Source organism: Vanellus vanellus (genome assembly GCF_965231255.1).
Source record: "Vanellus vanellus genome assembly, chromosome: 16".
NCBI classification, from domain to species: Eukaryota; Metazoa; Chordata; class Aves; order Charadriiformes; family Charadriidae; genus Vanellus; species Vanellus vanellus.
This window is the reverse complement of record NC_138921.1, coordinates 6,062,845-6,076,627: the sequence shown is the minus strand read 5'-3', so window position 1 is coordinate 6,076,627 and position 13,783 is coordinate 6,062,845. Positions and strand designations below refer to the sequence as shown.

The 13,783-nt window shown below is 38.5% G+C and overlaps 1 protein-coding gene across 1 annotated transcript in view; it reads left to right on the top strand.

Annotated features, from left to right (window-relative positions):
* MED15 (mediator complex subunit 15) overlaps positions 1-12,675 on the top strand; it is a 29,609-nt gene extending 16,934 nt beyond the window's left edge. Inside the window, exons 9-18 of the mRNA XM_082491617.1 lie at positions 656-775; positions 6,687-6,829; positions 7,151-7,278; positions 8,177-8,311; positions 8,713-8,776; positions 8,928-8,994; positions 9,480-9,640; positions 9,845-10,011; positions 10,901-10,999; positions 11,148-12,675. Coding sequence (XP_082347743.1) covers positions 656-775; positions 6,687-6,829; positions 7,151-7,278; positions 8,177-8,311; positions 8,713-8,776; positions 8,928-8,994; positions 9,480-9,640; positions 9,845-10,011; positions 10,901-10,999; positions 11,148-11,284 — 1,221 coding nt within the window. The 3' untranslated portion in view covers positions 11,285-12,675. The remainder of the gene's footprint in view (positions 1-655; positions 776-6,686; positions 6,830-7,150; positions 7,279-8,176; positions 8,312-8,712; positions 8,777-8,927; positions 8,995-9,479; positions 9,641-9,844; positions 10,012-10,900; positions 11,000-11,147) is intronic.
* The last annotated feature ends 1,108 nt before the right edge of the window (positions 12,676-13,783 follow it).

Here is a 13,783-nt window from a genome sequence, read left to right as displayed (position 1 = left end):
GGTATATTTTACTTATTCTGTGGGTTATAAAAGGAAGGAAATAGCTTCTTCAAACACAGAAGTCTTTTTTGTTGTCTTTGGCATTGTTATACTGTCATACGTTAGGTTGTTCTGAAATTTTGCTTGCTGTGGAGTATTCCTACTGACAGTTGCTGTTGAACTGTCTTCCAAATTCTTTTGTACTCAGTGGTGGCGTATGCACATACTGCTAAATTCTTTGAGTCCACGGGGGAGGGGGAAGCATATCAGAAACCTATGGCATATAGCTTCTTATATGGAGTGTTCTTGACAACAATATTAAAGTACTTATTTCCAATAATTCTAGAAATTCAAGCTGTCAGGCAAAATTTAGGAAAAGCCCTTCATGCAAATGTAGCCTAGTCAGCCCTTGACCCATGAATCTGAATCTACATATCAGCGTTCTTAAGATACCTAGGATTCATTAGATGCTTTCAAAAATTGATAGAAAGGGTATAAAAAGGAGTTTGATTTATGCTAGCATGTTAGGTTAACCTTTAGAGAAAAGCTCACTAACCTTCCCTTCATGCTTCCCCTCCCCCTAATTCCTGGAGGTTGCATGTGCTTCTCATCCTGCCAGTGCACTGCATTTCTTGTTTTGCGATTACTTTTGTCTGTTGTCCCTCTGTCCTCAAAGATGATCACCGCACCTATGGCCCGAGGTGGGATGCAAATAAGACCACGGTTCCCGCCTACCACCGCTGTGTCTGCTACACCGCCAAGCTCCATTCCTTTGGGCGGACAGCAAATGCCACAGGTATTTACTGAGTCAAAGCACATTGTGTCAGGAATTGTGCAAAGCATTCAATACATGATTGTATAGCACTTGCATTCAAGCAAGGGGAAGTTCACTTTTTCATCAAACAACTACCTTGTTCGTGTTACTCAGGGTATTTGGCTGTTTAGGATTTTTATGGATCCTTTTTCATTTTAAATAATAGGTTTTCCAAAAGCTTGGGATATCAAATAAAGTATTTTTAAAGCAGCGCAGATCTTTATTTTAACATTTAAAATGTTTCCATGTTCATAATTGATTCAAGTCTCAAATTAGAACTTTGTGGTGTCTGTTTAGTCTTTGTCCATGCTCCACAAGCGTGCATTTATAAGAGTGTTGCAAGTCAGTACTGCAGTGTGCTGGCTGAGTTGTATCTGGGACCTTACTTATCACATGTCCATGCTCTGTACAGGTGCTTCTTTCATTAATGGTAAACTTGGCTCATTTCAGTTTCAGTAGCTTCTTGGAATGGTATCAGGACCAAGAAAAATGGAGCTGTTCTCTTCTTTCGTGGTTGTGTAGGAGGAATTACCAGAAGGATTCCACTTGTACCTGCATCAGAGAAGAACCTGTGTAGGCAGCCTGGCAGCACCTATCTGGCTGTTGCTGGAAGATGCGTGAGGTCACAGTGCTGCATCTGCCTGCTGCAGGTCCGGATCTGCTAAAGACATCACAGTCACGTTTTGCAAGCAAAATGTGTTATTTTGAGGGAGCAGGAATGGGGAGAACTAGAATGAAATAGAACTGAGTTTTTACCAGTAAGTCACAAAACAAGGCACTGGTCTGCTCTGCAGAAGTTTGCTGAGCCTTATGTGATTGGTATTGGTTTAAATACGTAACTCATTATGAAGGTGGAATAGCATTCAACTGTGTTTTTCTGTCTGTTATTTGTGAACCTCATGTCTTGTTCTTCTAGATGCTAGTTTTCAATTTAATACCAGGTGCAGTATTAGTTCTTAATACTGCTGCATTTTGTTCATAGGTTTAATGAAAGTTTCTTCACTTTCTGCATTTTTGTTTCCATTGCACGCTTATCATGGGGCTGTGGAATATCTGAAACTCTGCTTCCTGTTGCTGCTGCATCAAGTTTAGTAGGCACAGCTTTTTCTTCTCAGAAATTTGCTAGAGTAGATACAGTGGCCAGAAAGATTCTCCAGACCTAGGCAAACACATCTGTTGTTGTTTCTGGTTTAAGATGGTAATTTCAATCCAGGTCATTGTTTATATGTTAACTGAAATAAAACCCAGGCATAGCTGTTGAGTCAAAGAATTTACTTTGAGCCTTATTCGCTGTAGCTGTTTTTACTATATACTGAGAGAATCATCTCCCATATTTACAATGTATTTACAATGTTTATTTAGTTTGATGAGGCCTTCCAGTAGATATTTAAGTATTAGATTGGCTTATAGTTAATATTTGAGTCATAACAAAAGACCTCTAGTTTAAGCATTCAGTGCTATGGGCTATCTTTTAGTGCTGTCATGTCTGTGGTTATTGAGGAGTTTTGATTTCTGACACCAAATGAATCGGTCATCAAGGATTGCTTTTAGTAGCATGCCAAGAATTGTGAAAATGATGTAGAAGACTGAACAACTAGAGAGGGCAGAAGAAGAAAAGAAATTTCTTTATGAACAAAATGATTGGAGTGAAAATGGCTCCTAAGCAGGTGGTAGGATGAATGAATGAGTCATAGTTTAAAGGTGGCGGGAAGCATGTTTTTAAAGCCAGTCTGACATGCTGTACACTTGACAGCCCTGGATCAGCATGAATCTCTAGTGCTGTCTTGCCAAAACATTTTGTTCAGGTTCTAGGTGGATTAGAAACTAGAAATTTAATTTATGCCGTTTGTCATAAAATGCTTAAATAATATTGTCTGTTGGATATAACTACCTTGTCGTTAGAGCCCTTGCAGCTGTTCACAATAGGAGTAAAGGGCTGTAGCATACATCTGGTTAATTACTCACTTAAGAGTCTGTCATCTCCTTGACTACAGTGTCAAAAGGAGTTTAGACTTGGTGATAGGTAGTTCAGAGTGTCTTTTCTCTTTAGAAAATAATCTTGGTATTCCACTGGAGAATCTCTTTCAACAAAAGGACCAAATGTGATATCAATACTGTGTGGCTATTTATTTTTACCCCATATGACACAAATGTCAGTCTGTCCTTTTTTTGTCACAGGGCTCAGTTGATCCTGCAGTGGGTTTGGTTTTGGTTGGCTTTTTTTTTTTTATTGCGGTCTTTTCAATCAAAAGAATATATTTACTGACATGGCATTGTATTCCACAACTGGAACTAGAACTGACTTTTTTTTTTCTTAGCTGAAGTTTCTTTGTGCCTGAATAGTTACCAAACATGGACTATAATCAATGTTAGTGACATTTTTTGAACAGCTAAGAGAAGTTTCAGATACCATATTTGGATTGGCTCAAGAAATTTGCTGATCTTGACATTTTAAAAGATTAAACTAATACTTTTGCTTTAGCAATTTGATTGGGTTTAGTACCTTAGTTATCTTTCACATGTATCTCTAGTGTCAAAACCTTCCAATTTCTGTCCACAAATTTATTGCAGTCTGCAGTAGTATGAACTTCCAATTTACTGGTGGCACAGAAATCCTCAGCAAACTGAAAATATGGGGGGAGGGAAGTAAAACTGAGTTAATATTAAAATAAAGCAAGGGATATTGGCCTGACTGGGAATATGGAAACCTGTATCTGAACTTTTTGAAGCTCTGCAGAATTAAATTTTGTTACATAAAGCAGCATAAGGGTGAACTTTAAACCCAATTTGCAACAGAGTAAGCAAGGCTGTGCTTACTGGCTTAAAATTGAAACTGTAAGTATAGTAGTCTAAATGCTTTCTAGAGTTTTCCTTTAGACTAAAAGTGTTTCTGCTGTTCCTCATTATTACCTATCACTTCCTTGTTGCAGTCTCCTTTTCCTTGCTGTTAGCTTCTGCATATTGTACACTCTTGCTACCAGGAGCTTCTGAAAAACTCGTTAGCCTTATCCACTCAGTTCCTTGCCTGAAACTCAGCAAACTGGAGGTAGGCATCATAGCTAAGTTTATCTTCGAGTGTGACATACTCTAAACACTAAGAATAGCTTTGATTTAGTGGATATTAAGTGCAAATTTTTGTCATGCAAGCCTAAATATCTTTTGGGCAAGCCTTCAGAAACTTAGGGCTTGGTGTCATGATCAGGTCACTGTAGAGTCGCAGATTAAATTCATGTTCATTGGGCTGTAATAGCTGTCCACGAATGTGCTTGTAGATGCAGGAACTCTCATCCCGCAGTGAAAAAGTATATAGTTGCATTTCCTTATGTATGGTGAAGATGAAGGGTATACAAATGGTCAGTAACCATGGCTTAACTCTGGAGTTGAATGAGGAGCTAAATGAGTTTAATGGAGTTAAAGCTCCAGAGGCAGGGGCTTTTTTGTCTTTTGGGTTTGTTGGGTAGTTTTGGGGTTTTTGTTTGTTTGGTTTGGTTTATAAGCCTTCTTTTTAGTGGGAGTCAGTTGGAAAGAGAATTCCCTAGAAGTTGACACTTCATTAAAGCATTATAATCTTAATCTTTTTCCTGCAAAGAGTTTAGCAATCTAAAGCCGAAAGTGTCTTTAGATCTGTTCTATAGAAAGACATCTGAAGTTATTGCATAGCAAATTTACTTTTCTTTATACACAGTTAGGCAGTAAATTCAGAATTGCATATTTCTGAGTGTATGTTTTTGAAAATGTCTCAATTTTGCTTAAGTTTACATATTAGATTTGGGTATTCTGAAATGAAGCTGGCAGAGGGCAAACCTGTTGCAAGGAAAGCTGTTTGCCTATGCATATATTTAAATGAGAAGGAGTAATGCAAAAAAAGATCTAATTCATTCTATGCTTATGTGCACAGTAGATGCTGCATGTTCTTTTCTTTGCTTTTCTGCAACATTTGTAAACTAACGTGCAAGGATCTTGGTGTTGAAGTAGGTACAGAAGCTTAAATTGGGCAAAAGACCTAATGAAATCTTTCTCCTTCCTTCCCAAAACACACGGATTTAAATTTTCAGTAGTAATTTTATGTAACCAACTTAAAACACTTAAAAGGGGCCTGATTTTCAGGAAGTGATGGACCGCTCAACAGTGATGAAAAATGGGTGCAGCATCCATATGAGTATGTTCTAAATCACTTGCTGTTTAATAGAAAGTTAAATACAGTTGTAAAAAAATCAGGGAGTGCTTTTTGCAGTGTTCATCCTAGCTTTCTTCCAAACAGTGGTGAGATGCTTGGTTTCTTTGGAGGCAAGTTGTGCTTTTCAATCTCAGAAATGCTTTTCCAGCTGTTGAGGAGACATGCTGTTAAAGAGTCCACCTCCTGTGAAAAACAGTAAGCACAGTCTTGATATTTGTTGATTGTGGAGAAAAGGAAGTTATAATGGCTAATTTAAAATATCATTTGAGCCTCACTTGTTATAGATAGGGTCTTTGTAGGAGAGGCTGTGAAGAAAATAGGGTTATTGAAGATTTAAAAAAAAAAATCATAGTATGTCAGGCTTCATTTAATTTTTTAAACCGTACTTTAGTGGATGATAAACTAGTATCTTCAAGTTTTAGTAGCTTTACATTTGCACCTAGCTGGGGATTGTTGTTTGGGTTCTTTTTTTTCTTTTTTTTTTTTAAGTGGAGTGTGACCTCTTGCATAGATGTAATGTGATATTCCAAGCAAAGCATTTCCTGTCATATTCAGTGTACACACGAAAGTGGACCTTTCAGTACTTTTTAATGTGCTAAATATCATGTCCTCTGGAAACAGTTGGATGATTTAGATGGATATTTAACCAGGGAGTGAAGGACAACACCAAATTGCAGTGCCTCTGAATTGTCTGGGACTTGTGGATTTACTGGAACCTCTTCTTAAAAATGGTTTAGACTGAGGGAAACAGAGTTGTTAATTCATAAAGGTGCTGACTTCAGAATGGACTCATGGGTTACTGCCCTCTGCAGGCTGATTCAGTTTATCTTTGTATGTACTTATTTATAGCCTCCGGTCATAAGAACTCTGCAATGTGCCTTAAAAAAACATGATCATTTAATATCTGCATTACTACACCATGGTATGGGTTTTTTTGTTTCATTTTAAGTGATCGGGGGAAAAATGTCCATTAGCACAAACATAAGAAGTTGCTCTAATTTGAGCATCAGTTTGCTCTGACACTTTAGAGTGTACGGAATAAACTTAGTGTTTGGTGTTCTGGAAACGTTCTTATCCATCTTTTTGTCCTTTAGGCACGTCTCATCATTCTCCAAAGGTCAGAAGGCTATTTCATTTTTTTTCTACTCAGCCATTCAGTTTGGAGTGTTTCTATGTCCACCCAGTTTCAAAGCTGAATATTTAAACAAGATGTTGGTGGTTTTGCTTACTTAATCTTTTTCTTGCTCCTAAAGAAAACCAGTTGGGAAGCTACAGTCAAGTCTGACAGACCTTTGAAGACTGTAATTAAATTATCAAAATAAGGAGAGGGTTTTTATGGCTGTTAATTCTCCAGTTAGAAGTGTCTTTTCTTCCTGCTTTTCTTTAGTTCTAATAAAGTACAGGTTTTTCAGATGGCACTTCTAACATTTTAATTGCAACATGATGGTTTGGGAAATGAAAAACAATTATTATACAGCTATTCAAATTATGTGCAACTTTAATGGTTATTTGTAATAAAGTTGGTATGAAGTACTGCCCTGAGAGCCTCAAGAATGATACAGGTGAAACTGTCATTATAGGGGAAACAGGAAACTAACACTTTCATTTCTTGTAGGCCTGAGGATATGCTTCTCTCCATAGGTAAAGCCTTTCAGTTAGGTTCCCATCCTGTACTTCCTTTTGTTGTTATTGATCATATCTTTTTCCACATTTCAGGTCAGCCAGAACAATATTACCATGATGTCATCCCCATCTCCTGTCCAACAAGCTCAAACACCCCAATCAATGCCTCCACCACCACAGCCGCAGCCATCTCCTCAGCCAGGCCAGCCAACTTCCCAGCCAAATTCAAATGTCAGGTGAGCTAGACTGCAGCTTTTGAGGACTTTTGTCAGTGGTGCAAGGGTCAGGTTTTCAGACGCGTTCAATGTATCTTACTCTGTTTCTATTGAAGTGAATGAATTTTAACATGAACTTCAGTGAGAGCACAGGGGAATTGTGCTGATTACACTCTGAAAAACCCCATTTTAAATAAAGAAGCCATGTATGAAATCCTCACCAAGTCTACTGGCAGAGCTAGAGTGCCCCATAGCAATGCTTACTAAAAGCTTATCTGCTCACAGGCTGATCAGGCTTCCTTGTCAGATTCTGACGGGTTCAATTTTATGCTTACTTTTCAGCTCTGGCCCAGCTCCATCACCCAGCAGCTTTCTCCCCAGTCCATCTCCACAACCATCCCAGAGCCCAGCAGCTGCACGAACACCTCAGAACTTTAGTGTCCCATCCCCAGGTCCTTTAAACACTCCAGGTAAATGACCTGAGAACTATACTGCAGACTGTGAGTTGGAGTATGTTTTGGTAACTGTAATAGTTCCCAGGAAACCTGTTATTGTTTGACGATGTAAACTTCAAAGAGCTCTGCAAAGCAGCCAGCATTGCAAGCAGTGAACATGCCACAGGCACCACATAACAGAACAACATGGATATCTCAAACCAAACCCAATTGAATCCTCTTTTCCCATCACTGAACTATGTAATGTGTTTTTTCTGACTTCCCCAGTCTTGTGAAAAAAGAACTATATTTAATTTAATGGAGCAAGTTTATAAAGGTATAAAGATTCCTTGGTTCCATGCAGGAAGGAACTGTTAGCAACCGTATGCAATTGGAAAGGATGTAACCACTTAATCACAGGTGGCAGGCTGCTTTGCTCCAAAACATCTTCCTGGGTGTACTCTAATGCTTGTGCTCTTCTCTCTCCCGGATGTAATAAGCAGTTTCTGATATTGTAAATGGAAATAACATACTGGCTCCTTATTATACTAGTGTTGTGTGCTCTGCAGTTTGGAAAGCACTGACTTACGGAAAACTGCAGCAAATTCAGTGTGTTGATTTAGTGTTCAGTGCACCAGAGTGAAGGCAAAATGAGGACCTAGAAAATGGGTATATGAAACTTTGGACCTTTTCAGAAAAAAGATGTATTAAATGGGAATTGCTGTTCTGTCCACAGAACACGTTATTTCTACACAAAGATTAGAGGGTTGGACAAGCACTTAAACTGAGGAGGGTATCCAGTTGTGGATTTGGATATTTGATGTGAGCTACACTTGGAGAGCGCCACATTTCAGATCTAGATTCTGAAATGTGAGAATGTTGTTCTGCAGTATCTTTATCATCCCTGTGACATGCAGTCTTTACTTCTTGCCAGGAAATCCAAATTCTGTCATGAGTCCAGCCAGTTCTAGCCAGTCAGAGGAGCAACAGTATCTGGAGAAACTCAAACAGCTATCAAAATACATTGAGCCCCTCCGGAGGATGATCAATAAAATAGATAAAAATGAAGGTGAGGTGCCCTATATTTAGTCATGCATTTCTCTCTGTCAGGTATCTCTTCTGGTGAAAGAAACAGCACCTTGCCTTTTGTGATAGTTTCTATTCCAGGGTTTAAAAATTACAGAGAAAGTTACTTCTTCTTTCTTGCCTATGACTGCAAAGATTTTGCTGTGAAAAGAGGGTAAAATCCTCATCCTTGAATTCCCATCAGTCTTCCTTTACTTCTAATGTTTTTGAGACACATAGAGCTTATGTAACAGATATACTTATGGTTAGATGAGAGATCTTTGATCCTCACTACTTTCTTCAGTGTTGGCTCGTGTTTTCACTTTTAGCAGAATACTGTATTTCTGTCTGCAAGTATGGAAGCTATTTTTGTAATCAGTGCTTCTCTCTCTGATACTATTTCAGATAGGAAGAAGGACCTGAGCAAAATGAAAAGTCTCTTGGATATCCTGACTGACCCTTCAAAACGGTAACTCTTTGGCTGGACATCAGATTCTCCAGTTCTTCCAGAAATGTGGTGTTTAGCATCCAGCCATGCTGGCATTGAAGCTGTCTGTCGGGCTCAGATAGCAGAAACACTTCAGCCATTTCATGGTGATGAAATTTCTTCTCTTCTGCAGGTGCCCTCTAAAGACACTGCAGAAATGCGAAATTGCTCTGGAGAAGCTGAAAAACGATATGGCTGTGGTATGTAATGCTTTGCACTAGCAAGAGATAAGCAATTAATTCCAAAAGGTCTTAAGATTTGGCAAGATATTTTTTTTGCGTTTCTTGTTGCTCATGATGTTGAGACTTGAACTAAGGTTGGACAAAATAAGAAAAAAAAAAAAAAAAATGGGCGGGCATCTACTTCATAAAAGTCACCTGTATGTATCTTTTAACTGAAATTTCAAATTCTTTTGCTTTGTGCTAAGGCTTGAGTAATTCTTTCTATGAACTTTTGCAGCTGATTTCAGGAATGATTTCCTGAATGAAAGCTGCAGTGTTTTATGTTTGGTTTTGGTTTGGTTTTTTTTTTTTTTGTTGTTTTAGGGTTGGGTTTTTTTCCAGTTTTGAGAATCTTTTGATTTTCATGCATTGGAAGTTTACTGCTATAAAATTTTGCAGAATCAATAGCAGAGATTTCTTTTTTGGTGATGATTAAATGAAAAGGGGCTTCTCTTGTGTTTTAGCCTACTCCACCACCTCCCCCAGTGCCTCCCACCAAACAGCAGTACTTGTGTCAGCCACTTTTGGATGCTGTTTTGGCCAACATCCGTTCACCAGTCTTCAACCATTCCCTTTACCGTACATTTATGCCAGCTATGACTGCAATTCACGGACCGCCAATCACGTATGTATCACTGACCTGCTGTCTGTCTTAAATATTCATTGTTTAAGGGAAAAATATTTATTTGTAGAAACTATTAAAATAACAGGTGGGTTTATGGATGGGTGTGAGTTACATCTTTCCTTTTTACACCTGTAAAATATTTGACAAATGTGGTGTTGGCATAACATTTTCACCTAGTCCTTTTGTGGACTGTATTTTACGTAGGGCCCCAGTTGCTTCCCCTCGAAAACGGAAATATGAAGAGGATGAAAGACAGACTATACCAAATGTCTTACAAGGGGAAGTTGCAAGATTAAATCCTAAATTCCTGGTGAACCTGGACCCTTCCCACTGCAGTAATAATGGCACGGTTCATCTCATATGCAAGCTAGGTAAGCAAGAAGAAACTGAGGGCTGAATTCATTCAGAAAGAAGTGCTGAGCTTGACTGTGAAAATTGGAAGAGTTTTTTTTGCTAAGTCTTGAGTCTTGCCAAGCTGTGACTTCTGCATTAAGCCTGTACTTACCAGATTCATAGTACCGCTTAGTCATGACATCCTGCACAGCCTGCTTTGGGGTACACTTGGAGATTTCGCTCACACTGATCCTTTTTTGCACTGAAGTTGCAATTGGTAATTTCATTAAATGTCTAGAAAATTACTTGTTGCTAGCAATAATCTTGATTCCTGATTTGGCCTATACTGATATGTAAGAACTATTCTGCCTCCAACAACTAGCACAGAGCTAGGAAAATGTTGAGTTAATTTTTGGGAGGGTCTATTTCAATTTATACTAATGATCACTGACAATTATGTATGTTCAAGATAGAAATTCAAATTGCATCTTTCTTTCATCTCAGCTGAATAAGTGTAAAGCGTTATAGTGTATTAACTTGTTTTGCTCTTGGATTCCAATGGGGAAAATAGATCCTCCCCTTCATTTGAGAAATCTGAACTGGTTTTGTCCTGAATATTAGTACATAAGGCACGTAATTTCCAAAAATGAGCTGTCTGACTTAGTGAAGTTCAGCTGATAAAATGTTGAGATTGGCAAGGTGCAGAAATGTATGAAAGATAGAGCTATGTTTTCCAGGCTTTTCTTCCAAGAATGTAAGAGTGTTGTTAAAGTGAGCAATGAGATTGCCTTCCAGTGAAAATGGAGATTACAGCCTGGTTTCTCCTTGGGGTTCAGAGGCTAGAAACCAAGCTGAATTATGCGCAACCCCCCAGCTCTGTTCAGCCAGCAATGCTTTGTCCTCATGGGAAGTGTGTTTGCATTCTAGATGACAAGAATCTTCCAAATGTCCCACCACTACAGCTCAGCGTTCCAGCGGACTATCCAGATCAGAGCCCTCTGTGGATCAAAAACCCTAGACAGTATGGTATGAGGATACTAGCATGACACTTGTTGGGCATTTGTATGTGGTAATAGTGGGGAAATGTGAACACCTAATAGTACTCTTTTTTTTTTAAAAAAAATCTATATTGTTTTTACTATAACTCCATTTATCTGTTATCTTTTTTTTCCAGCAGCCAATCCCTTTTTGCAGTCAGTGTATCGGTACATGACTTCAAAACTATTGCAACTTCCAGACAAGCACTCAGTCACGGCACTCTTAAACACCTGGGCGCAAAGTATTCGTCAGGCCTGCCTCTCTGCTGCATAACATCTCACTTTCTAAATCGTGAAGCAAGAAAGAAGGTCTCAACAGCTGGCCTCTTCCACATGCCACTGGAAAATCACATTTTGGGGAGGGTACTTCAGAAGAAAGAAGCCTTATGTTGTTTTGTTTCTAGGTGTCAGGTTCAGTAGAGAACCTGATGTTAGATTTAGCTTTCGTGCTTTTTATCTTCTGCCTCTGTGGACTTCTGCCAGCATTTTCAAATATACAAAATGTGTATATATGGTTCTTGAGACTGTATTAGGATGAGGTTTTATTGTCTTCTTAGAGAAGAAATTATTTGTGGACTTCCATCAGGGAGTCTGGTATAAGAGGGAGCAGGGAGAGAATGTCCTAATTTGCTTCAAAGTTTGTTCAGTGCCAGTATTCCTTTCACACTGTATGTTTTGTGACCTGATACTGCCCCAGAAATAAATTAGCTGCAACTAGAATGAGCTTGCAAACTTCTCAGTTGTTGCAGGAATCTTTTTGCATATTAGCTTTGCCCAGAGATGGGATAAATTGCAGCCTTTTAAGGCATCCCTCAAATATGTGAGATAAATCTGGATAAGTATACTTGGGGGTGGGTGAAAACCAAATAGAGGAAAAAAATGTATTTTTTAGCTTAAACACTACTTTGTATAAGCGGTTTTTGGTTGGCATGGACCACGTGTTTCTCACTCCAAAAGAGTGAGGTGATTAGAAAGAAGAGATATCAATGTGCACACTGACTTCCTCTATAAACTCAGTAGATGTGTATGTAAAGGGGGGCAACCCAACAGTATAAAACACAAATCAATCCAGCAGGCTTGTAGCTACATTTCTTCTTTTACTATGAGTCACTATGAGTCTCTCTGATGTGTCTGGCTTCCTTTGGAAGTTGATGCTGTTCAGTGAAAATGCTTTTATGCTACATCAGTTTGTTTTAAAACAACAGAGCTCAGGAGTAGAACTGACAACTAATGTTTTGTGCCTTGAGCAATGAAAATGGGCACTCAAGTCAGTCATCAGCTGCCTCATTGTTAGGCACTTCTAATGAAAACATTTGCCATGAGTAACTAATTTCATGCATTGTGTGATTGTTTTATAAAAATTACTCGCTCTTAATTTCCTGGTGCAGAATAATTTCACATTTCAGATATTCCCATTATATCCTGCTCCATCTCCCTCTATTGTGCAGCAAATCTTAAAGAGTAGCTGGGCTCTCTTACAGTAGTGTCAAGAAATTGCTATGACCTTCGTAAATCTGTGTGGTGTCATCAGTTTTAGGATGTTTTTAAATGTGGGTACTTAGTAAGCACTGACTGAGGCAGCAGAATGCTATCAGTATTTTGTACATGAACTAATGCATTATCTGTTTGTTTCTATTGTAATAAATTTATTATTATTCCTGTGTTGGATGCTAACATTATACTGCTCTTCCCATGTTGACCCTTAGATACCAGCTCTGTTGAGTCCATTGGATGATGGTTACTTTGTTCTATGGTAAGTGAAAACTTGCAGGCTTTGAAGGTTATAGGAGGAAATCATAAATGGCTCTTCATCCCATACACCGTCTTTACTGTGTTCTCATAGTGAATTGGAAAACCTGATCAAGAGATTAGTAATGGTATCTGCAAATCAAAGATGTAGGTTTTTTTAACCAGTACTGTTACACAGCTGACTCTTTCCTTAGGGCAAAAGGACCAGCAGCACCAATACAGTTTGTAATATGTAAATAAGTCATAACCCTAGAAATGGGGGATGGGGGGTGGTGTTAAAGATAGTGCCAGGGTCTAACTCTGACACAGTTATAGCATTTATTTCTTAACAATTTGATTAAAACATATCTGGAAATAGATGCAAAATATGCACATCCCTCAGATTTACAATAACTTTCCTAGTGCAGTTTTTAGAGCTGTCACTGCAGTACCTTTCAGTTTTCCTTCAAACAAGGTGTAATGAAATGTTGACTTAAGAGGGTGGGGTAGGCATCCTGACATAAATTAGTTCATAATCAGCTTCTACTTGAAATGAGGTGACAATAGCAGCTGAAGAATCTAATGTGAAACATCAATGTAAATGTTCAAAGCAGTAATAAGGAAAAAAGAGAATTAAGAGTGTTGAATTAAAGTGCAGTTTGATGAAGATGGCTTCTTGAAATAGCCCAAATTCTCTGTCTCTCAACAAAGCTGTTCGCTGCTAGTGTCTGTTTCAGTGGTGGCAAACCTGCCTTTTTTATGGTAGGCACTGATGTGGCAATCAGAATGCAGAGGTGAATGCAGCAAATCCATGTGATCACCTGAAATTATTTCTTTTTCAATCAGGAAAGCTCTTGGGTTAGGATTACTGCACTAGTGGTGAGCTCAGCGATTGTGTGATGGACTGTCCTGTCTGGCTGATGAGACTTTAAATGTCAATGAAAAGTTTTTTTCCCCCAAAATTTTGGTATTTTAAAATGAGTTACTGTTTTTCTTCATACAACAAGGATATTGTGTGTGTAGCTGTTCATTTGTTTTTCCAAAC